Raw genomic sequence first — 22933 nt, forward strand, 5'->3', positions numbered from 1 at the left:
GAATCACCTCAAATTACATTGAACGTGAAGTAATAAAATCCTCTAAAGAGATTGATTGAAAGGTCCATATTAAGAAATAATTCCGTAAATAGAAATATAATTATTATTTCGTAATAATTCTATAAATTGTTTTTATACCTTATTATAATTTACCAATAAACCTACGACTTATTACGTATAAACCGAAAAAATTAATTATACAAGAAAATTTCCATGCTTTCCGTACATTATATCGTCTTTATCTCGTAAGTAGATTTCCGTCCTCGATTTGTTAAGCTACAGAGCTCGTTTTTTGTCTGTGCAAAAACGTATAGAATTACGACTAGTGTGTCTTCAAAGATGTCTCGAATAATATAATTAATCAGGGAAAGTAAAGTTGTCGGCTTAACTATTTGTATGTAGATTAGAATTATATTTGCATAGTTACGAATATAATATATATTAGAAAGAGAAATAATTACTATGTTGAATTTGAATTAGGTATCTTGATTAACATATACAGCTTTCGCCATCTATTAACAAAAGGCCACACTTTTGTATATCTAAATGTGAAGATATAGATTCCTACAATACTTTACTATTGTGAAAATAAAATAATCAAATTTTATTTTTATATTTGAATCTATAAACTATATCAAATAAACAATAAAATGTTTACCATATTCACAATATTAACAGATAGTATAAACTACGTACTTAGGAATTTCAATAATATAGATTCCTACAATTTTTATATGATATCATCATTAAATTGACGTACCAAAAAGTTTTTCATAGTGACGTACAAAAATTGGTTCATTTTCTTATACTTTTTTATGTTTTTCTTATAAATTATTGAAGGCAAATATGATTTCCATTTAAATATAATAAACAATATAATTCAGGCCATCTATTGACGAGAAGTCACACTACTCGTTTCCAAATTACAGATAACTTTTACCTAGCATATAGGGATTCAAATATTTTCATTGAAACTCTTTCTAATTTTTCTCAAAACATTCACAAAATGTAATGATAAACTCGGTATTCTTTTATTTATTATATTATTATACACCTTGAAAGCAATCGTAGAAAGTTTGAGTTTGCTATGTTGGTCACCAGACTTATTTGTATGAGATTATGTCAAACGTATGTCAAGTCAAATTTGTCAAAAGATATTTTTAGAAAAAATATTTGTTTATCAACGCGATTTTTATTTTCACTTCCATATTTAAATTTTGTGTTTTTGCTTGCCATTAAAAGAAAATTTCAATAACAAACGAGGAGCAAATCTAGGTATGTAATATTTTTTAGATTTATGTATAAGTACGCCCAACCCATTCCAAAAGAATGCGTGACGTAATGTTTATCTTTAGTTTCGAAATTAATTTAATAAAGCTTAATCAAAATTCCTTCACTATTCTTTGAGCACACACTTTATACCATAGCAATAAATTAGATAAAATATGTTTTCGAAGTACAAGATTATATATAACCAAAATGGCGGAATGTCGAGGTCGTATAGAAAAAGTAAAAAATTTAATTATATTATTAATTGCTCTCAACTAATTTTTATCATTCTTGTATGTAAACAACATCGCAAATATAAATATAACTTTTCAAAATTCTTCAAATAAAATTTGTTAATTGTTTTGTATTGTAGGGGTAAGTGGATACATGAAACTAATAAATCTTTTGAATCGAATTCATGCATGTTTCCATGATTTATGTTTGTAGTAATCTAATCAGAATACCAAAAAAAATTATTTATTTATTTGTTGTAATTCAGATTGTGTGAATATTAACGATGTATTTTAGAGACTTGTTTTTATAGACTGTATGATATAAAATGTTTTCTAGTCCTGTTACATTATGAAAGATAATATTTTAATGAAACACCGTTACATAGTGCTGTTTTCTACAAATATTCTTTAAGATAAAAGATATAAATTTTAGTAATTGCATAATATTATATACTTAGTGATAAATTAACAATGTAAAGGTAAACTTAACAGGTTCATTTTAAAAAAATCATATATACTAAATCATTAACTTTTATCCTTTTATGAAAAAACCAATTTCCTGTTTCACTCAACCCTAAGTATCTTTTATCTACATTGTTGCCATGATTATTATTTTAAAGTTTTAGATTTTTCAAGGAGAGCGATATATATATATATATATATATATATATATATATATATATATATATATAAATTAAATTTACAACATCTGTAATTAATCTTGTTGTTTTATACAGTATGGGATTAGAAATGTTTATCAATAACCATTAAAATTTATCGACTAAATCCATACAATCTTGTGCAAATTAATGTTTATTGTTATAATAGCGATAACGATAATAGTTTATTATTTTTTGAGCTAATTCTGTTTCTAAATCCTAAATGTACATTTTTACCAAGAAACTAACTTTTTCTATTAGATCCAATGGTAACAACTCAATTTTTGAATAAAATTTACAGCTCCTTAATATCAGCAGCTCTAGATTACACCCTACTCAGCCTGCTGGTAAATCCACCATTGGTAGTACATTCCCAAACAAACATAACGTCTAATATTAACTCAAACTTTATTTTATTTTCAATTAACGCAATTCTCAAGACCATAGAAATAAAATAGGCTTGATTATGTCACAATAAGTGATTTATTTATTATTTATATCTTTTTATCGTAACATTTTTTATTGTGAATAATAAAATATTAGCTTGAGTAAGGTACTGTTTATAGACGTTTCAATTTCCTGTATAGATATCTTCCTTATCATTAAATTAACATACATGCCGGCAACTACGCTTCCATACAAGTCCATTCATGTTGCGTACCGATTTTTTAAATTAGTCATTTATTAAAAGATTGTATCAAAGCTATTTCTTCTAGTGCTTCAGTCTGTGCATGATACTCTTTTTATTTCAATGTTAATAAATTGATTGATAAGATGTAAGTAATATAAATTAATTTTATGTCTCATGAAAACGTAATTATTTTATAAACATTCACTTTCTATTTTATCTTGAATAGAAGTTTTTTTAGGGATCGAATTATAAACATGTTAATTTACAGTAATTTATATTGAAATTTAATTTATCATATCAAAAACACTAAAAAAAAAAGAAATATGATAATCTAAACATTTTTTGTGATACACTGTGACTCAAAATATTTCATAACAAATTAAAAGTTGATGATTTTAAACATTGAAAAAATACAATCGAATTCAATCTACAGGGTTGTCGAAAAAAGTTATGAATAAAGGATCTCTGGAATTTTTCAGATCCTGCATGAGATGAAATGTAAATTTTATGGTTTCTTGCATAATATAACTAATGGTTTATTTCAAATGATGGATAACAGTTCTTGCATGTGTGATGACCGAGAAACGGTAGAAGCCGGTCCAAGCACATCACAAATTTCAGTACCAAAAGACAATACAAAAAAGAGTAGAATTAATTTTTTTAATATCTGTCGTGACCGACCACTTCCTTTCACGTCGAAACGCGAAAAAAAGCCGACATCGTCTAATAGAAGCTCGACATCCATGAAAAAATCACCCAAATGGGGTATTAAATTCAGATTCAAAAGGACCACAACACAGGAAAACCAAAATTGTTGTCAATGTACGTGTTATCGTAATTATTCTAATGAAAACAATAATGTACCTGCGGGATCTAATGAAAGTACTAATGAGAGGTACGTTTTCATCAAAATATTTTTTTATTATTACTTTATCAACATCAATTGGATTTTTTCTCAAGAATTTTTGTCAAGACCTAGGAGTGAGTGAATAAACCACAAGTTTTAAGATTGAATGTGTTTCGGTGATAATGTCTGATCGAATTGTGCCCTTTTATTTAATATTTTTTTATTGAATACCTATATCAAATATTTGATTGTTTTTAGAGAAAGTCAGAGCTCTCTAAAAAGTTCTGAATCATCGATCAGTATTTCTGATAATAATGTAACTAGAGAAGAAGAACAAGAAGCGAGTGGAACAGCGGCAGTTACTGAAGTGAATGGTGTTAAAGGGATATATGGGACAGCACCAGCCACTAGTTCCATACCTAATATTATAATAAGTTCCCCTTTTATGGATATGCAATGGTAAGTAAAAGCCACCAATTTAAAATACCAAAGGAACGTAATAATTGATTATGACCTAACATATTTTATTTATTCATTATCAATTTTTCTTGATATAGGATGAGGGGTCAACCCGAAGATTGCGAAGAAGCTGCTAGAATAGCTAGAGCTAGAGAAATAGAAGAAGGTGTCGTAGCTCCTGCGAATTTCCGTTTAATCAAGAGGGTTCAGTTGTTGTGTTCTGATACTGAAACAGAATCACAAGCTCCGAGGAGGTAAAAAAATATGAGAAAAACTCTATTAAGAAATTAACGTTTATTTTTTTAGGTTACAACTGGTTTGTTCTCCTGATTTCAATGTCGAATCCTTGAAATCGTTGTTCCAAAATCATGTTACTTTCAGATCGGGTCCGTTAGATACGATAACAGGATGTCATACTCAAGTTGATTTTATACATTGTTTGGTACCCGATTTATTAACTATCACCAATTGCAGTTTTTATTGGGGTAAATATTTAATTAATAATTCAAAATTCTTATTTTGAATACTTTATTCTTTATAGGTAAAATGGATCGATACAAAGCTGAAGAGTTACTCGAAGGCAAACCCGAAGGGACGTTTTTATTGCGAGATTCGGCTCAAGAAGAATTCCTATTCAGCGTATCTTTCCGAAGGTACGGTAGATCTTTGCACGCGAGAATAGAACAATGGAATCACAGATTCAGTTTCGATTCACATGATCCGGGTGTATATACGTCAATCACTGTATACGGTTTAATAGAACACTACAAAGATCCTAGCAGTTGCATGTTCTTCGAACCGCTATTAACTTGGCCTTTAAATAGAAAATTCCCTTTTTCCCTTCAGCATTTAGCTAGGGCGGTAATTGTATCATCGAAACTCAATTACGACGATATAAATCAATTGAAGTTACCAAAAGATATCAAAAACTACTTGAAGGAATATCATTATAAGCAGAAGGTTCGCGTCGAAAGGTTCGACGAAGATACGCCATGGTTGGATATGAGAGATATTCCTACTTGATTTGCAATCAGGATACTCAGAATTCGAATGCTGTTATCGAAAAATTTTTATTAGAAAAACCGCATGGATTTCTGTATTTTTTTTTTTCGAATATTAATATGTACCTACATATCAATTTTAAGGTATCTCTGTTTTTGTGATAAAAAAAAGTACGGCACATTTTGATATTTAAATCGCCAATTTTTTTTGTGTTGGTAATGTCTCTTGAGATACCAGCAGCAGTTAGCTACTAATTTGGTAACGTTTTATTTTTTTTTATGTCTGTGGAACCTTTCACTTTACTTTTCGCTGTAACCTCCTTAGAGAAAAAGTCAAAATGGGAATGTACGAGGCGCCTTTTCACGCTCATGTTACTGTATCCAAGATTTTTACAACGATGTAACGTTGTTTCTACTAGTATTTGTACTCTTGATCTTTATTGTTGCCAGGAAAAACTTTTTTTCTGATTCATATTTGTGACTTCTGAAAGATACTTGAAGCAGGCGTCTCCTTTGGTTAAGCGATAACAAATTGCTTTATGTGCGAATTATACCGGATCCGTTTCTCCCATTTGCTACATTACAACCTGGAAAATGTTGATTTCCGTTCAAAAAAATTTTATTTCCAAAGTAGAGGTGGGAACTTATCTCAATATTTGTATGTGCCGTGTTTTTTTATTTATGTAGCTAGTTTCTCAGCATAATGATTATTAATTTTTTTCCCGCTGTTTGAAACGTTCGTCAGAAATACAGGGTAGGGTGTGTTTATTAAACACTATTTATCTCGATTATAAAAAAAATTTTTCGAATGCAATTCTTCATCAGGTGATAACAAATGTGGGCAAATTTGAAATTATTTTTATCCTTGAAAGGATTACTTGCATCTTAAGCCGGTACTACACGATACTTTCAACGTCTTCCAACGTACAGCTGAATATTGGTAAGAAGGCTGGAGTCCTAAGCTGGTACTACACGATGCGTTCAACGTTTGCGCCGATATTCGCCTTCCAATGTATAGTTGATCATTGGAAGGATGGTTGGAACGTTACTCAAACTACTTAAAGAAATGAAAACGTGGCGAAAAAGTTATGCGCATATATAAAACTGAATGATACTTGCAACTTTCGGTTTTTCATATAAAACATGTAGCGATCACGCGCAAGAGGACAAGAAGTTTTTAAGTACGAACCAGTTTTAGTTTTTATTTAATTTTAATCCAAGAATTAATACCCTTAATATTGATACTTAACGTCACTGGCATTTTTTTTATGGCGGACTGAATAGTTATAGCAGATGGTTTCAAATTTTGCAACAAGTTAAAAGTTTTTCAATTTTAGAGAACGTTTTTTGTTCGCCTGAAAAAATAAATAATGTCAAATGATACGAGGATTGTTTACAAAGTTTCCAACTTATCAAAAAAAAATTGAAAATCTAGTAGTTGGAATTTCAGTTTTAGTTAAAAAGTTCTGTGGATTTAATGGAAACTATTCACTTCGTATTATTTGTAAAAAAAATATTTAGTTTTTTTATTAGACGAATAATGTAAATAATTGTAAATAAAAATTAATTTTATTGAAGCTTTAAATAATATTATTTAGATTGTTATAATTTGTGTTTATTTTTTTTTGTTTGTTTGTACACAAGTCTCGTAATTTTGAATTTACACAAAATTGTTCATAATTTCATTTATTGTATAATATGGCGAAAAAGTAAAATGATTTTGTTGTCGTTTGGTTTTTATTTATTACCCTATCACGACGACGAAATACGGAGGGGTACATTTAAAAAATCGCACAGGCTAAAATGTTTTGTATGAGTGGTCCGTATATTGGACAAAAAAATTGATTATCATATTTCGATAATAACTATATTAAATATATATAATATATGTACACATACTGTAATAACAAATTTTATATAATGTGAACAGTGAGGTTATGTTAAATTTAATCATATATTTCCATCTTTTTTGCATAAGCACGAATTTATCAAACCTAACAAAGATAAAATCCTGCTGCAAGATATACCTTTGGAATATGGAACGATTGGCGTCGTGGGATCCATAATTTCGTTAACAGCAGATACATTTAATTTAGTTGATCTAATATTGGGAAAGCCGGGGTAAGAAGCGTAGATATCTGGATTCCAAAAGAACGGTGTTTGTGAGTTTGATTCTTCTTTTTTCCTTGGTTTGAATTTGTTGGGTCCATTCACGTAAAGGTTTTTTCCTTGATTTTCTATTTGGTTGATTCCAAACATTTCATTGACCGTCTCGAAGTTATTCCATTGGATCATTTTATTATTTAACAAATTCATAAAAGGAGTGTAATCACCTAACCCTTTGGTATAAATGTTGTATATTTTATAACGTTGGGAATTCATGTATTGCTTTTGGTGGATATAAGGTAAACATTGTTGTAACACCATCGATTGCGAGTTATCTCCTCTAAAGTTTTGTTTTAACCATTGCTTCGCATCAGGAGACGATAGTCCCATGGGTAGCGTCATATAATAGTTTAATTGATCACATATCTGGGATGCGTAGAGATTGTAGATACCATGTAACTTCCATGTTTGTTCTGGAGTGATAATTTTATACGATTTGTACATTTTAAATAGCATATTAAAGAACGGTGCGTAATTTGTCCACAGTCCATTCAATACAGTGAATAATACGTTCGGCTGGTACTTCATGTACGGTCTCATTAAAGTGTACATCATATACTTCGACCCGCTTGGATACCTGGACCATTCTGCTGACTTTGTCGGAGTGAAGGGATTCATAACGAATTCCGTCACACTAGATGGAGCAGTTGTAGGCCTGAAAGTAAGTGGAGCTGTAGTCCATTTTATTCCACCGGATGGGCCAACTGTTGATGAATCGATTTTTTGTTCCGTTACACTAGATGGAACAGTCGTAGGCGTAAAAATGTGTGGAGCTGTCGTCCATTTTATTTCACCGGATGGAACAGCTGTTGATTTACTTACAGTTGATACATCGATTTTTTGTTCCGTTACACTAGATGGAACAGTCGTAGGCGTGAAAATGTGTGGAGCTGTCGTCCATTTTATTTCACCGGATGGAACAGCTGTTGATTTACTTACAGTTGATACATCGATTTTTTGTTCCGTTACACTAGATGGAACAGTCGTAGGCGTGAAAATGTGTGGAGCTGTCGTCCATTTTATTTCACCGGATGGAACAGCCGTTGACATAGTTACAGTTGATGCATCGATTTTTTGTTCCGTTACACTAGATGGAACAGTCGTAGGCGTGAAAATGTGTGGAGCTGTCGTCCATTTTATTTCACCGGATGGAACAGCCGTTGATTTACTTACAGTTGATACATCGATTTTTTGTTCCGTTACACTAGATGGAACAGTCGTAGGCGTGAAAATGTGTGGAGCTGTCGTCCATTTTATTTCACCGGATGGAACAGCCGTTGACTTAGTTACAGTTGATGCATCGATTTTTTGTTCCGTTACACTAGATGGAACAGTCGTAGGCGTGAAAATGTGTGGAGCTGTCGTCCATTTTATTTCACCGGATGGAACAGCCGTTGACTTAGTTACAGTTGATGCATCGATTTTTTGTTCCGTTACACTAGATGGAACAGTCGTAGGCGTGAAAATGTGTGGAGCTGTCGTCCATTTTATTTCACCGGATGGAACAGCCGTTGATTTAGTTACAGTTGATGCATCGATTTTTTGTTCCGTTACACTAGATGGAACAGTCGTAGGCGTGAAAATGTGTGGAGCTGTCGTCCATTTTATTTCACCGGATGGAACAGCCGTTGACTTAGTTACAGTTGATGCATCGATTTTTTGTTCCGTTACACTAGATGGAACAGTCGTAGGCGTGAAAATGTGTGGAGCTGTCGTCCATTTTATTTCACCGGATGGAACAGCCGTTGATTTAGTTACAGTTGATGCATCGATTTTTTGTTCCGTTACACTAGATGGAACAGTCGTAGGCGTGAAAGTGAGTGGAGTAGTCGTCCATTTTATTTCACCGGATGGAACAACTGTTGATGAATCAATTTGCGCTGTTATATTAGATGTAACAGTTGTTGATTTAGATGCACTATTCGGAATAGCTGTTGATTCCGTGTCAGTTGCATAGATTGTCGCAATTGACGGTACAGCTGTCGATTTTGAAACAATGAATGAAGAAATTGTTGATTCCAATTCCGACGCATTAGATGGAACAGTAATTGCACTAAATGGAGCAGTTGTACTGGATGGAATAGGCGTTGATTTTGTTACATAGAATGAAGCGATTGTTGATTCCGTTGCAGCATATGGAAAAGATGTTTCTGTAACAACGATTGGAGAAATTGTTGATTCTGTTCCCTTAGATGAGATATTTGATTCTGTTGTAATTGGAAGGGATGCTAAAAATTAAATAAGGATATATAAATAACAGAATGAGATTGGGAAGTGAAGAAAAAATAACTTACGTTCCGTCGGCTTATTCATGACAACAGTTTTCTTAATATAATTTTCATTTCTACATTTCATTGATTCTTCACTTTCCTTTGCGTATTTTGTCACGCAATCTAGATCCAAATGATACATCGTTATAGAGTTGGTGCTATTCGGTTGAACATTGAACCATATATTGGTATCAGCGTTGATGTAAAGAATTACTGTTGATCGCGATAAATGCGATTTATCGATCATTTGTAGTTGATCTGCGGAAAAAAATATATACTAATGAAAAAATTATTGTAAAGTATACGCTCCATTTCTTCGAACACTTTATATATGTAGGAAACTTGGTTGTAATTGCTATATCTGGAGTAAATACACATTACCTTGTTTTCCAAGCGATGCCTCGTTGTTTTTCCCTCACATCCATTTCAACAATAATCTGATGATTCTGCTCCATAATTTTATAAATATATGTACCTTCCATAGAATAGCGAAATATTTGCAAAGTTATGTTAAATTAAGAAAAGTAAGTGGTTGATAGAACGCGATTCCATACACCAAATGTAGTTATGAAATTTGGGAAGCTATTATGATATTCGAGGTAGCTTCTGTTAGAGATATACTTCAGAATTCAAAATTTTATTTTGCAAAAATCATGAGAATTTTCGATTTTTAACAAACGCAAATAATTAAGTAGCATAATTTATACAGTATGATACGCTATATAATAACAAATAGAATAGAGTATCTAAAAACTATTAAAACAAAAAAATAATATTTCAATCCGAAACACCAATATTTTTCATGTGAAATTTTTTAGTTTGGTTACATAGACACCGGAAGCACTATGCTCTTCTCTTTATTTTTTTTATTTTTCAAACACTCGTCTAATGACAATTTCGTTTCTGGGTTTTCAGTATCAATGATCATTAAGCTTCTTAAACTTGCTTCTAGTTCTATTGAAATGCATTCGATGACTACAACTGAAATTTTAGTCGTACTCTCTGGAGGAGTTTCTGTAGTCAGCTTAGTAGAGGCTGCTTGAATTGTACTTTCTGATATTGGAGATTCAGATCTTTCACTATACATAGAACCTTCAGTCTGTTGCGTGGTGGTTTCCGATAATGGAACTTCAGAAACTACAGTAAACACTGTTTCCTTGGGTATGGAAAATGTTCCAATGTGCATCGTAGTACCTTTTGATGTTTCACTAACTTCTGTTACACTATGAGTTGAGATGGTTCCAATCTGCTCTGTGGTGGTGTCTGATACTGGAGTCTCGGGTCCTTCAGTATAACTTGTTGATATTGAAGTGGAGATAGTTTCCATCAGTTTTGTGCTAGTTTCTAGCAATGGTACCTCTGGCACTTCAGTAGGTTCAGTTGTTTCGAATGTGGAACTTGTTTCAATTTGCTTAGAGGTGCTACCAGTTCCCATCTGTTCTGTGGTGGTGTCTGATACTGGAGTCTCAGGACCTTCAGTATAACTTGTTGATATTGAAGTGGAGCTGGTTTCCATCAGTTTTGTGCTAGTTTCTAGCAATGGTACCTCTGGCACTTCAGTATGCTCTGTCGTTTCAAATGTGGAACTTGTTTCAATTTGCTTAGAGGTGCTTCCAGTTCCCATCTGCTCTGTGGTGGTGTCTGATACTGGAGTCTCAGGACCTTCAGTATAACCTGTTGATATTGAAGTGGAGCTGGTTTCCATCAGTTTTGTGCTAGTTTCTAGCAATGGTACCTCTGGTACTTCAGTATGCTCTGTCGTTTCAAATGTGGAACTTGTTTCAATTTGCTTAGAGGTGCTACCAGTTCCCATCTGCTCTGTGGTGGTGTCTGATACTGGAGTCTCAGGACCTTCAGTATAACTTGTTGATGTTGAAGTGGAGCTGGTTTCCATCAGTTTTGTGCTAATTTCCAGTAATGGTACCTCTGGCACTTCAGTAGGTTCAGTTGTTTCGAATGTGGAACTTGTTTCAATTTGCTTAGAGGTGCTTCCAGTTCCCATCTGTTCTGTGGTGGTGTCTGATACTGGAGTCTTGGGTCCTTCAGTATAACTTGTTGATATTGAAGTGGAGATAGTTTCCATCAGTTTTGTGCTAGTTTCTAGCAATGGTACCTCTGGCACTTCAGTAGGTTCAGTTGTTTCGAATGTGGAACTTGTTTCAATTTGCTTAGAGGTGCTTCCAGTTCCTATCTGTTCTGTGGTGGTGTCTGATACTGGAGTCTCAGGACCCTCAGTATAACTTGTTGATGTTGAAGTGGAGCTGGTTTCCATCAGTTTTGTGCTAATTTCCAGTAATGGTACCTCAGGAACTTCAGTATGCTCTGTCGTTTCAAATGTGGAACTTGTTTCAATTTGCTTAGAGGTGCTACCAGTTCCCATCTGCTCTGTGGTGGTGTCTGATACTGGAGTCTCAGGACCTTCAGTATAACTTGTTGATATTGAAGTGGAGCTGGTTTCCATCAGTTTTGTGCTAGTTTCTAGCAATGGTACCTCTGGCACTTCAGTATGCTCTGTTGTTTCCAATGTGGAACTTGTTTCAATTTGCTTAGAGGTGCTTCCAGTTCCCATCTGCTCTGTGATGGTGTCTGATACTGGAGTCTCAGGACCTTCAGTATAACCTGTTGATATTGAAGTGGAGCTGGTTTCCATCAGTTTTGTGCTAGTTTCTAGCAATGGTACCTCTGGTACTTCAGTATGCTCTGTCGTTTCAAATGTGGAACTTGTTTCAATTTGCTTAGAGGTGCTACCAGTTCCCATCTGCTCTGTGGTGGTGTCTGATACTGGAGTCTCAGGACCTTCAGTATAACCTGTTGATATTGAAGTGGAGCTGGTTTCCATCAGTTTTGTGCTAGTTTCTAGCAATGGTACCTCTGGTACTTCAGTATGCTCTGTCGTTTCAAATGTGGAACTTGTTTCAATTTGCTTAGAGGTGCTTCCAGTTCCTATCTGTTCTGTGGTGGTGTCTGATACTGGAGTCTCAGGACCTTCAGTATAACTTGTTGATATTGAAGTGGAGCTGGTTTCCATCAGTTTTGTGCTAGTTTCTAGCAATGGTATCTCTGGCACTTCAGTATGCTCTGTCGTTTCAAATGTGGAACTTGTTTCAATTTGCTTAGAGGTGCTTCCAGTTCCCATCTGCTCTGTGGTGGTGTCTGATACTGGAGTCTTGGGTCCTTCAGTATAACTTGTTGATATTGAAGTGGAGATAGTTTCCATCAGTTTTGTGCTAGTTTCTAGCAATGGTACCTCTGGCACTTCAGTATGCTCTGTCGTTTCAAATGTGGAACTTGTTTCAATTTGCTTAGAGGTGCTACCAGTTCCCATCTGCTCTGTGGTGGTGTCTGATACTGGAGTCTCAGGACCTTCAGTATAACTTGTTGATGTTGAAGTGGAGCTGGTTTCCATCAGTTTTGTGCTAATTTCCAGTAAGGGTACCTCTGGCACTTCAGTAGGTTCAGTTGTTTCGAATGTGGAACTTGTTTCAATTTGCTTAGAGGTGCTTCCAGTTCCCATCTGTTCTGTGGTGGTGTCTGATACTGGAGTCTTGGGTCCTTCAGTATAACTTGTTGATATTGAAGTGGAGATAGTTTCCATCAGTTTTGTGCTAGTTTCTAGCAATGGTACCTCTGGCACTTCAGTAGGTTCAGTTGTTTCGAATGTGGAACTTGTTTCAATTTGCTTAGAGGTGCTTCCAGTTCCTATCTGTTCTGTGGTGGTGTCTGATACTGGAGTCTTGGTTCCTTCAGTATAACTTGTTGATATTGAAGTGGAGATAGTTTCCATCAGTTTTGTGCTAGTTTCTAGCAATGGTACCTCTGGCACTTCAGTATGCTCTGTCGTTTCAAATGTGGAACTTGTTTCAATTTGCTTAGAGGTGCTTCCAGTTCCTATCTGTTCTGTGGTGGTGTCTGATACTGGAGTCTCAGGAGCTTCAGTATAACTTGTTGTTTTTGATGATGAATCAGTTTCATTTTGTGTTGTGATAGTTTCTAGCAATGGTAGCTCTGGAAATTCAGTAGTTTTTGTTGTTCCTGGTTTGAAACTAGTTTCAATTTGCATAGTAGTACTTCCAGTTCCTAACTGATCCGTGGTGGTATCCCATATTGGAATTCCAGAACTTCCAGGGTACATAGGTATTTTGGTTGTAGAAACGGTTTCAATTTGTACTGTGGTTCCTTCTGATATTTGAGACATTGTTGTTTCATTATATTTTGTATATATTGTTGATATTATACTAGGTGTAGTTTCAAAATGTGGAGATATGATAGTGGATATTGAACTAGCAGTGTTTTCTATTGGACCTGTTGTAGAACTAACTTCAGCATATGGAGTATGTTCTTTTGTTGGAATTGGCTCGGTAGATTCCGTAGAGTAACTAGTTGTAGCGAATGGAGTTACTCTTTCTGTTTTCTCGGTTGTAGTTTCGTTGAAACATTCAGTAGCTTTTGTAGGCTTAGAAGCAAATGAACATTCTTCTGGTGTTGCAATCATATCTTCAACGTTACAAACTGTAGTTAGAAGAGGGCTAAATGGAACGATGTTAATGCTCTCATCTATTTTTCGGAAGAAGTGTTTCTTGAAATTTTTGGATTCCTTGATGACTACTACAACAGTATTCATAGTATTGGGCAAGAAGTTAAGGAATAAGTTATTATTTTCATCAGCATAGCATTCTTGAGAACATACTGGAGATGTTGTACCGTGTCCTGTAGGAATAAAATAAGTATGTTATGTATAAAAACGGGGAAATATATATATGCGTTTGGGGTTCAAATACAGTTTCAAATGTGTAGTAGTATAAATATGATAGTTTCAAATCAATACCTCGAATCGTTTACTATTGAGCTTGAAATTCTGATCGCTATTTTTTGGTAAATGTTTTCGCAAAAAAAATCTTGTATATGCATGGGAATCAAATGTGAATAAAAATCATTGTGGTAGAAAAGATACTTGATTGTTTATTAATACTAAATAAATACAATTACAAAACTCATTTCTTTAAGCATAATTGAGTTTTATGAATGCAAACGAAAGTAGTACTGAATGGAATGCTTCAAGGAGTACTCATAGGCAGTGGTATGATAACAGTACCATTTTCTCCATTTTTCATGCATTCCTCTAATGATATACTACCGATTGTCTGATCCTCCCTGACAATCTTTAAACTTTTCAAAACTGCTTCTACTTCTATAGTAACGCATTTAACAACTAAAGCAGACATTTTGGTCCCTTGACCAGTAACAGCTTCGGTAGAGGTTTCTGCCGAACTAGTTACAGTTTCATTTATTACAGGAGAAGTAGGAGGGAAGAATGTTGAGGGGGTTACGTTTGGCAAGCTTGTTTCTATCTCGGAGTATTTCGTTGTTTCGGTTATAGAATCCGGTGTTCTGTACGTGGAACTAGTTTCAATCAGCTCCTTGGTGGTTTCTGACATTGAAGGCTCTGCTGTTTTATTATATTCTGTTGTTTTATACATAGAACTGGTTTCAGTCTGCACCGTGGTGGTTTCTGATAATGGAGTTTTGGAAGCTACAGTAAATTCTGTTGTTTCGGGAATGGAAACAGTTGCGATTTGCTCCGTAGTACCTTCTGAAGCTGGAGACTCAGAAATTCTACCCGAATCTGTTGTTCTGTGAGTTGAAATAGTTCCGATCTGTTCTGTGGTAGCTTCAGCTATTGGAGTCTCAGAAGCTTCAGTATAACTTGTTGTTTTCGACGTTGAACCGGTTTCAATCTGTTTTGTGCTAGCTTCTATCAATGGTAAATATGTAAGTTCAGTTGCATTTGTTGTTTCTGGTTCGAAACTTGTTTCAATATTCATAGTTGTACCTCCAGTTTCTATGAGCTCTGTGGTGGTTTCAGTTACTGGAGTCTCAGGAGCTTCAGTATAACTTGTTGTACTTGTTGGGGAACCGGTCTCAATTTGTTTTGTGCTAGTTTCTAGCATTGGTATCTCTGTAAGTTCAGTAGCATTTGTTGTTTCTGTTTCAATATTCATAGTTGTACCTCCAGGTTCTATCTGCTCTGTGGTGGTTTCAGCTAGTGGAGTTTCAGGAGCTTCAGTATAACTTGTTGTACTTGTTGGGGAACCGGTTTCAATCTGTTTTGTGCTAGTTTCTAGTATTGGTATCTCTGTAACTTTAGTAGCATTTGTTGTTTCTGGTCCGAAACTAGTTTTAGTTTGCTCAGTTGTACCTCCAGTTTCTATGAGCTCTGTGGTGGTTTCAGTTATTGGAGTCTCAGGAGTTTCAGTATAACTTGTTTTCGACGTTGAACCGGTTTCAATCTGTTTTGTGCTGGTTTCTAGTATTGGTATCTCTGTAACTTTAGTAGCATTTGTTGTTTCTGGTCCGAAACTTGTTTCAATATTCATAGTTGTACCTCCAGTTTCTATGAGCTCTGTGGTGGTTTCAGTTACTGGAGTCTCAGGAGTTTCAGTATAACTTGTTGGGGAACCGGTTTCAATCTGTTTTGTGCTAGTTTCTATCAATGGTAAATATGTAACTTCAGTAGCATTTGTTGTGTCTGGTTTGAAACTAGTTTCAATCTGCATAGTTGTACCTCCAGGTTCTGTAAATGTTATCTCTGGAGCTTGCTCAGTAGTGGTACTTCCGCATACGTTTGTTTCTCCTTGTTCAGATTCGAATGTAGTTTTTGGCAAGCATTCTTGGGGCAAAGTAGCATTAATTATTGTCTCAAGTTCTTTTACATCTACGCAATCCGATATTTTTGTTGGTTGATCCGATGATCCGTTCACAAAGATATTGATTTTGGGCAAATAATGGTCAGAATTATTTATAGGTCTATTGACGACGACTATAAGATTGTTCATGGAATTCGGTAACAAATTCACAAAGACGTTGGTACCATCAAAATGACTGCATCTTTCTTCGCATGTTCCAGGTTCTGTAGCAATAAGATATTATGAATTGATCAAATAGTAGAAACATATACTATAGTATATAAGAACAAGAACCGTTGTTGTTATCTTAAAAATGACATTTAACACTAGTTCTGAAAAAAATTTTATATCTTTGCCTTTTGTATTGAATTATATGTAGTTATTCAGATATAAAATATATTAACAGTTTGTTTATATGTTTAATTTGCTATAGGAAACGATTTGAGTGGATTAACATTGTAGAAAGCTATTTTTACCAACAGTGACATGGCAATTTGTCTTTCATTTTCACTTCTCTCATAAGATATGATTATTACAGCTGGTATTTATTCAAGTAAAGGAATTAATCAATTTGAATATAGATTCATGCTTGAATTTAAACAATGATTCTTGTTCTGAGACACATTTTTCGCCAATCAATCTTGACATTTTCTAAATTACGACTAAATGGTTTTTAGAGGAAAAAATTCATTATAATACGATACGAACTCTCTTTATAGAAATTAAGAAGGATTCTCTAGTCCTTATTATATACATTTACAAACAAAATCCTTTCTACATTTACTGAATCAATCGAAAAAAGTCAAAAATAAAAATAGTCTCACATAATTGATTCATTTCACGAAATACCAGCATAAAAGCTCAGTAGAAATTGTCGAAAAAGTAACTTAGAAGTGATAAATGAAAGGTAATTATTTGCCATGTCCTGATAAATAGTCGTCATCCCAAGTTTTGCTTCACACTGTATAACAGTAGATCTGAATAACCTCAAAATTAAGTACGTTATTTGATCCATCTTATAAAAGTGCATTTTATTATTGAAAAAGTAAAATGTATTAATAAGAACACTTTTTGGAAATTATTTCAAAAAGATAAAACGTTATAAATATCTGATATTTTTTTATTATTTTAGAAAATATACAACGTTTGAAACTATATTGAACCTCTAAAAACCATTAGCAGGATTTCTAATTTTAACGGCATACTAAAAGAATTTAAATCAGTTTAAGAAAATTTAATATTTGACTTATTATACGTACCACTTATATTTTCATGATTGAATTTCAAATAACTAGTAGTTTTAAAACTACGCGAAATATACGTCAAAGTACTATTAATCAATTGTAAATTTTGAATGACATCGTATATCCAACTTAATTAAGTGGAACGCTCACTTACCTGTTAACGTAACTTAACACAATTTTTTCTTGTTTAGAAACATAAAAACTTCTAGTAACCGATTTATATAACATCAACAAAAGTTGTTAAAACACCAAAGAAAAGTTTGATTGATAATTGATCCAATTTCGGAAATGCGAATTTTTAAAACTTTTCTTTGTTGATTAAATATGATACGTTACTAAAGTGGTACGTTTACTAAATTTTATTTCTAATTTAAATTGTTGTAAGATGGCCGTATTCTAACCCAGTGTTTCCCAAATTGCAATAATTTTTGAATCTGCACACTAAGACCCGCTGAGAATGCAGAAATTTCGTTTAGGATTTCACTTCATGATGTAAATGGAAATGTTAACTTATTCTACTATATATTCTATTAATATTTCACGACTTTTTGTATTTACCAAAGAAAAGTTTATGTTAAAGTTTGAAAAAATTCGCATTTACGAGATCTATCAAAAAATTAATCTAAAGCTGCTCCCAAATTGAATTTAAAATTTTACTGTCAAAAAATAAAACAATGTATCGTTTATTATGACCGACCGATGACCGTCTAAGATTTCAAAAATCCTAAAGAAATAGATAACACAATTATGGCGGCCAGTGTTGAGTTTCCATACCATCCGATTTTGACCATAAAAACTCCATTTAAAACTTCAAACGTCAAACTCTAATAGTGCTCACTTTTTGGGACATCCATCATTTAATTGTTTGATGGTAAATAATATGTCACAGCTAAATTACGGTTAATTATTTTTGCAAGCAAAATTTTCGAGTAACTTTCCTACTATTTTGGGAAACACTGTTTTAATTACTTTGAAGCATCGGGTATATTGATAAAAAATTTAATAAAATAAATAATAAAAATGATTAATTTCCAAAACTATTTTCAAAATAACAATACATCGTGTGACTAACTAAGATAAACAAAGTTTTTTTGTCGAAAAACCATTTTATTCATAAATGTAATCTCTCGATGTCGTACTTGTTGAAGGATTTGTCTTTTGCCTCAAAATAAACTTCAGTTTCAGCAATTTGTAGCCAGTAGTCACTAAGGGCCAGATCTGGACTATACTACGGTTGAGGAAGCGATTCGAAGTATAAATAGTTCAATTTAATCTACTAAAATGAGGCCGTTTCACCTTGGTTCCATCATAGGTATATGTACGACCACGTTTAAATTCAGCAAATCAATAAATAATTCTTCCGGAGTCCGGATAATATTTTTGAATCCATTACTAAGCTTTTACAATATTTTTCTCATCAAGAAGCAATGATAAACTAACACACGAAATTGTTTTGAAAATAACAAAAGTAGCTTTACTTAAATGGCTATAATTTTTTTCTGGCTAATCGAAATGTCATGAAATTTCAAACTTAGTTTTTTGAAAGCTGATACTTCATAAACGTCATATGAATTTGACAATGGCAGCGCTATCTATGTGTCAGTCACACGACTTATTGTGTGATGTTATAGTTGCTTTATTTTCAATACAATCCGACGTTCAAATCATTAGAATTCCAAATAATTAATAATAATGAATATAGTAAGCTAAAATGGTAAACAATTTTTTATAATTAATTTACGTAACAAAATTAGAAATCTAAACCATTATCATATTATTCACATTAACTTATTATATTCATTTTAAAATTTAATATCAATTGAAGAGTATTAAATCCAACAATTGTTTCTATTATGCAATAATCAATCTAAAATAAATAAAAACAATTTCTTCTTTTTTATATGATCCAAAGTGTAAGCGAAATCATTACGGGCGTTCCAGGGGAATTACATAATCAACGTTGGCAGTACCGTCAAACGTATCTCGATTTAAACGTTCCGTAGTTTCAATGCCATCTACAGGGTAAAAATATAGTCGCAACATAACTGAATTTGAAAATATTTGAAGTTAAAAAGATTGTTACGTATATGTTTCTTAATGTTGGACGTAATACCCTAAATTATTTTTAAAAATTCGACAAAAAACTTACTTAGTTGGGAATCGATGCTGTTTCCTGGAAAAAATTCGAATAAATTGACAGAGAAATGGCATATTCGTAAATGTTTCGATATAACGAACATGATTAATATATAATGATAAAAAACTCACTTATCGTAAATATTTCTCCCGATACTATCCATATTGTTAGGAGTAACCCCAAAAAACGAACCAGTAACAAATTTAACATTTTACGCCCATAAGGTGAAAAACTACAACTTGAAATGAATTCGAAACGAGTTTCTATAAACGATTTATGAAGCCGTCACCATAATTTTGATAAGAAGTACAATATATCGTTATAATTTTTTATTATTTTCCTTTTTACTCAACACCTACATCATTAGATTACGTTTTATTACATCAATTGATTTTCAATCAATATTTTTAATTGCAATTTTAATTAATATTTTTATATTAGTATTTGGTAATATTGTAGTGCCACGAAAAATGGAACTATAAAAAAATTTAATTGAAAATATCATTTAAAGACAATCTGTATATCAAAAGACATACAAAAATATCTTTTACCATAAGTTTACAGTCTGTATTATATGTAATACTCCTATATGGACAGTTGGTTTGAGAAAAAAACGTTGTTAATAGTAGAATCCTTCGTCTTTTTTATTTTCGGAGTGGCCTTGGATTATTAACTATACAGAGTAATGCATCCACTATCTAATATTAGGGTCGCCCTGCAAGGATAACTTACTAACGTCGGTAATTGAATATAAATAGAGTTAATCACCTATAATAACATTTCATGTACAAGTACATCATTATAATCTCTAACACTATATGATTTCAAAGAATATGTGACGTCATTTCGGCCTCGTTTTTATAAGCATTAAGGCAGAAAATTATTTCTATTTAGAACCATCAATGAAGAACATTTCAACGAACGAGTTTCGTTCCAGCTACGATTTATGACTTATTGACCGTACCAGTTTAAATGGGATACTCAAAAAAGTATTTTCACGACACCTAAATGGATAAGGCAGCTATTTAAATAGTTCATGGTCTAGTAATCTTAATAATATGGTGTGAATAATAAGGCGGAAATTGTGGATTATCCATTTAACTCGTTTCATCATTCGAAATGTGTTTATGGAACACATGATTTCTTATAATTTCAATTTTATAAAGGTAGAAATAACTATTGAAGAAAAGCGTATACACAAAGATTCGCAACGAAATTTTTTAATGGTCTTTTTAAAATGTGAAAATACCACAGAGAAAATATGTTTTCATTTCTTTCATTTCATTATTCTATCACTCATTTCCATTGATCTGTATACTAGGAAATATTTTGGAAATAAGGGAGTAAGATTATGGATCGCGATAGGTGCGTTTATATAATTTAAAATCGACTTAATCGTTGTCTTAACTAAAATATAGCGATTTAAAACTCAGATATAAAGAATCAACACTACTCCAATTTATTTATTTAACTTTTAACGTTATAAACGGCCTCTTCCGGCGTTTTGGTATAATTCGTTGACGCGCACTCTCTGTATTCATTTCTTTCTCGCGAGGCCGTCTCTCTTTGCCTTCCATCACGTCTTTTGCGGCCCTTTCAGTGTCCTTTTGTTCCAAATTTTATTCCGCAATTCCTATCGATCCAATAAATATATCCATACGCACAAAAAAATGAATCAGTGGCAGTGTTTTTTTGGATTGTTAGTTATTGCCGTGGTTTGTATTCAAAAAAGTGAGTTTTTATCAATTTTTTCCCATAAATTGAGTGAGTAGATTCCAAAAATGTTTTTTTGTTTCAATTCTTGCTACTCTAGTACGGAGATCTATGATTAAATGGCGAAGAAACGTTGAGAATACTTATAAACAAGAAAATTTAAATCATCATTTTTATCACGATTTTTTTTATTAACGTTTTTATTCACAAACAATTCACCGATTGAACATTCTAGTTTCCAGATATTGTCATTGATATTTCCAACTACTCAATAGATTTTATTTAGTAAAAAAGCCGAAAAACAATTACGAAAAAATACTTTTCAATTTACGTTTGTATTTCTAATTCTAAAAATCAATAGTCAGTGTTTTCCTGAGCCACGTACAGAAACTATAAATAGCCTTACAAAGTTATGGAATCATAGAAAGACTAGGTGATAATTAAAAAAAAATGTTTTCAGTGAAAATTATTCGATTTCGTATTATTTTCCAAACCATGCTTTCATTAGATTTCGAAAGACCAATGCTAAGATAAATCTGAGTGTTATTGGAAAGAGAATTATTTCAGACAACTTTTTGTTTAGGTACCGGGTTATCATGTTATGATTGTAACAGTGTTAACGATAAACGATGCCTTGGAGATGAAAATAACAAACTTACAGAGGACATGAAGAAACCGTGCCCTGAAAGGAAAGGAAAACCTTATTCTTTGTGTAGGAAAATCAAACAAGTCATCGACTTTGAAGTCAACGGTCGTAAGTATGAATATATGAAAATTAGATGTACATTTTTTGTTATTGAAATACAGAGTGTTTTGAATATCGTCTACTATCAATCAAAATTGTGAAAGTAAAACTTTATTGCAGTATTACCAGATAGTAGAGTAATCAGAGCGTGCGGATATGAAGACAGCACTTACAATAATCGATGTTATCAACGATCAGGATTCGGTGGAAGGCAAGAAGTTTGCGCATGTGAAACTGACGATTGTAACGGAAGTTACACCATTTTGGCGTCGTTTTCTCTTGTTTTTGGTTTGGTTTTACTGAAACTCAATTTTTAAATTTAGAAATAGGAAAAAAAATGTTTGTTTGATATATAAAATCATACTTATTTCATTAAAAGTTGGTTTTTGTGGCCCAGAACGCTATAATTGTTAATGGTAATGTTTCAGTTTTAAGTAGTGATTGTTATATAGAAACAAATTTGTTTCTTTCGTGATTTAGTGATTAGCAATAAATTGTTAAAAATTCATTTTTACATTGAATTTATAAAAGATAATTTCAAGTAGAAATGCCAATAAATGTTTTTATTTCATATGAGCGTTATTGTCAATACATTTTGACAAATGTTCGAAATTTGGTTAAATTTAAGACAGTTAGAAATTGACGTCATCTATATTTCAGGTCCTTTATGTATTGAATATTGTATTAGATTAACACAGAAAATTATAAACGCAATTCGAACTAGTTTTAAGTGTTGTTTTTGTAGATACTGATCAAATCGCTTCATTGGAATGTTAATTGTAAATAAAACTGCCACAATCAATGATAATTATGTGAAATTGAATGAATAAAATATTTAGTAACGAGTTCGATTTTTTTTACTTCCTACTTTGCTTA

General features: G+C 32.7%; 4 protein-coding genes across 6 annotated transcripts; 2 read left to right on the plus strand and 2 right to left on the minus strand.

Moving 5' to 3' along the window:
- Positions 1–1134: 1134 nt before the first annotated feature.
- Positions 1135–6827, plus strand: LOC130895843 (suppressor of cytokine signaling 5). 3 transcript variants are annotated; one of them, XM_057803396.1, is made up of 6 exons: positions 1135–1275; positions 3272–3687; positions 3898–4098; positions 4197–4352; positions 4405–4583; positions 4640–6827. In XM_057803396.1, exons 2-6 carry the CDS (start codon positions 3284–3286, stop codon positions 5119–5121), a joined length of 1422 nt encoding a protein of 473 aa, XP_057659379.1. In that variant the 5' UTR covers positions 1135–1275; positions 3272–3283; the 3' UTR covers positions 5122–6827. The 3 variants fall into 3 exon arrangements, with proteins under 3 accessions (XP_057659379.1, XP_057659378.1, XP_057659380.1); XM_057803395.1 differs by lacking the exon at positions 1135–1275 and adding an exon at positions 1386–1509; XM_057803397.1 differs by lacking the exon at positions 1135–1275 and adding an exon at positions 2809–2937.
- A 117-nt stretch (positions 6828–6944) lies between these two features.
- On the minus strand, positions 6945–9793 carry LOC130895842 (mucin-2-like). Its single transcript, XM_057803393.1, has 2 exons — positions 9560–9793; positions 6945–9493 (listed from the first exon to the last, which is right to left on the minus strand). Exons 1-2 carry the CDS (start codon positions 9780–9782, stop codon positions 7050–7052), a joined length of 2667 nt encoding a protein of 888 aa, XP_057659376.1. The 5' UTR covers positions 9783–9793; the 3' UTR covers positions 6945–7049.
- A 363-nt stretch (positions 9794–10156) lies between these two features.
- On the minus strand, positions 10157–19957 carry LOC130895840 (mucin-2-like). Its single transcript, XM_057803390.1, has 3 exons — positions 19731–19957; positions 19612–19635; positions 10157–14242 (listed from the first exon to the last, which is right to left on the minus strand). Exons 1-3 carry the CDS (start codon positions 19807–19809, stop codon positions 10359–10361), a joined length of 3987 nt encoding a protein of 1328 aa, XP_057659373.1. The 5' UTR covers positions 19810–19957; the 3' UTR covers positions 10157–10358.
- Positions 19958–21060: 1103 nt separating this feature from the next.
- On the plus strand, positions 21061–22902 carry LOC130895498 (uncharacterized). Its single transcript, XM_057802822.1, has 3 exons — positions 21061–21330; positions 21896–22066; positions 22178–22902. The coding sequence occupies exons 1-3, from the start codon at positions 21270–21272 to the stop codon at positions 22372–22374; spliced, it is 429 nt and encodes a 142-aa protein (XP_057658805.1). The 5' UTR covers positions 21061–21269; the 3' UTR covers positions 22375–22902.
- The last annotated feature ends 31 nt before the right edge of the window (positions 22903–22933 follow it).

Source organism: Diorhabda carinulata, chromosome 6 (genome assembly GCF_026250575.1).
Source record: "Diorhabda carinulata isolate Delta chromosome 6, icDioCari1.1, whole genome shotgun sequence".
NCBI lineage: Eukaryota > Metazoa > Arthropoda > Insecta > Coleoptera > Chrysomelidae > Diorhabda > Diorhabda carinulata.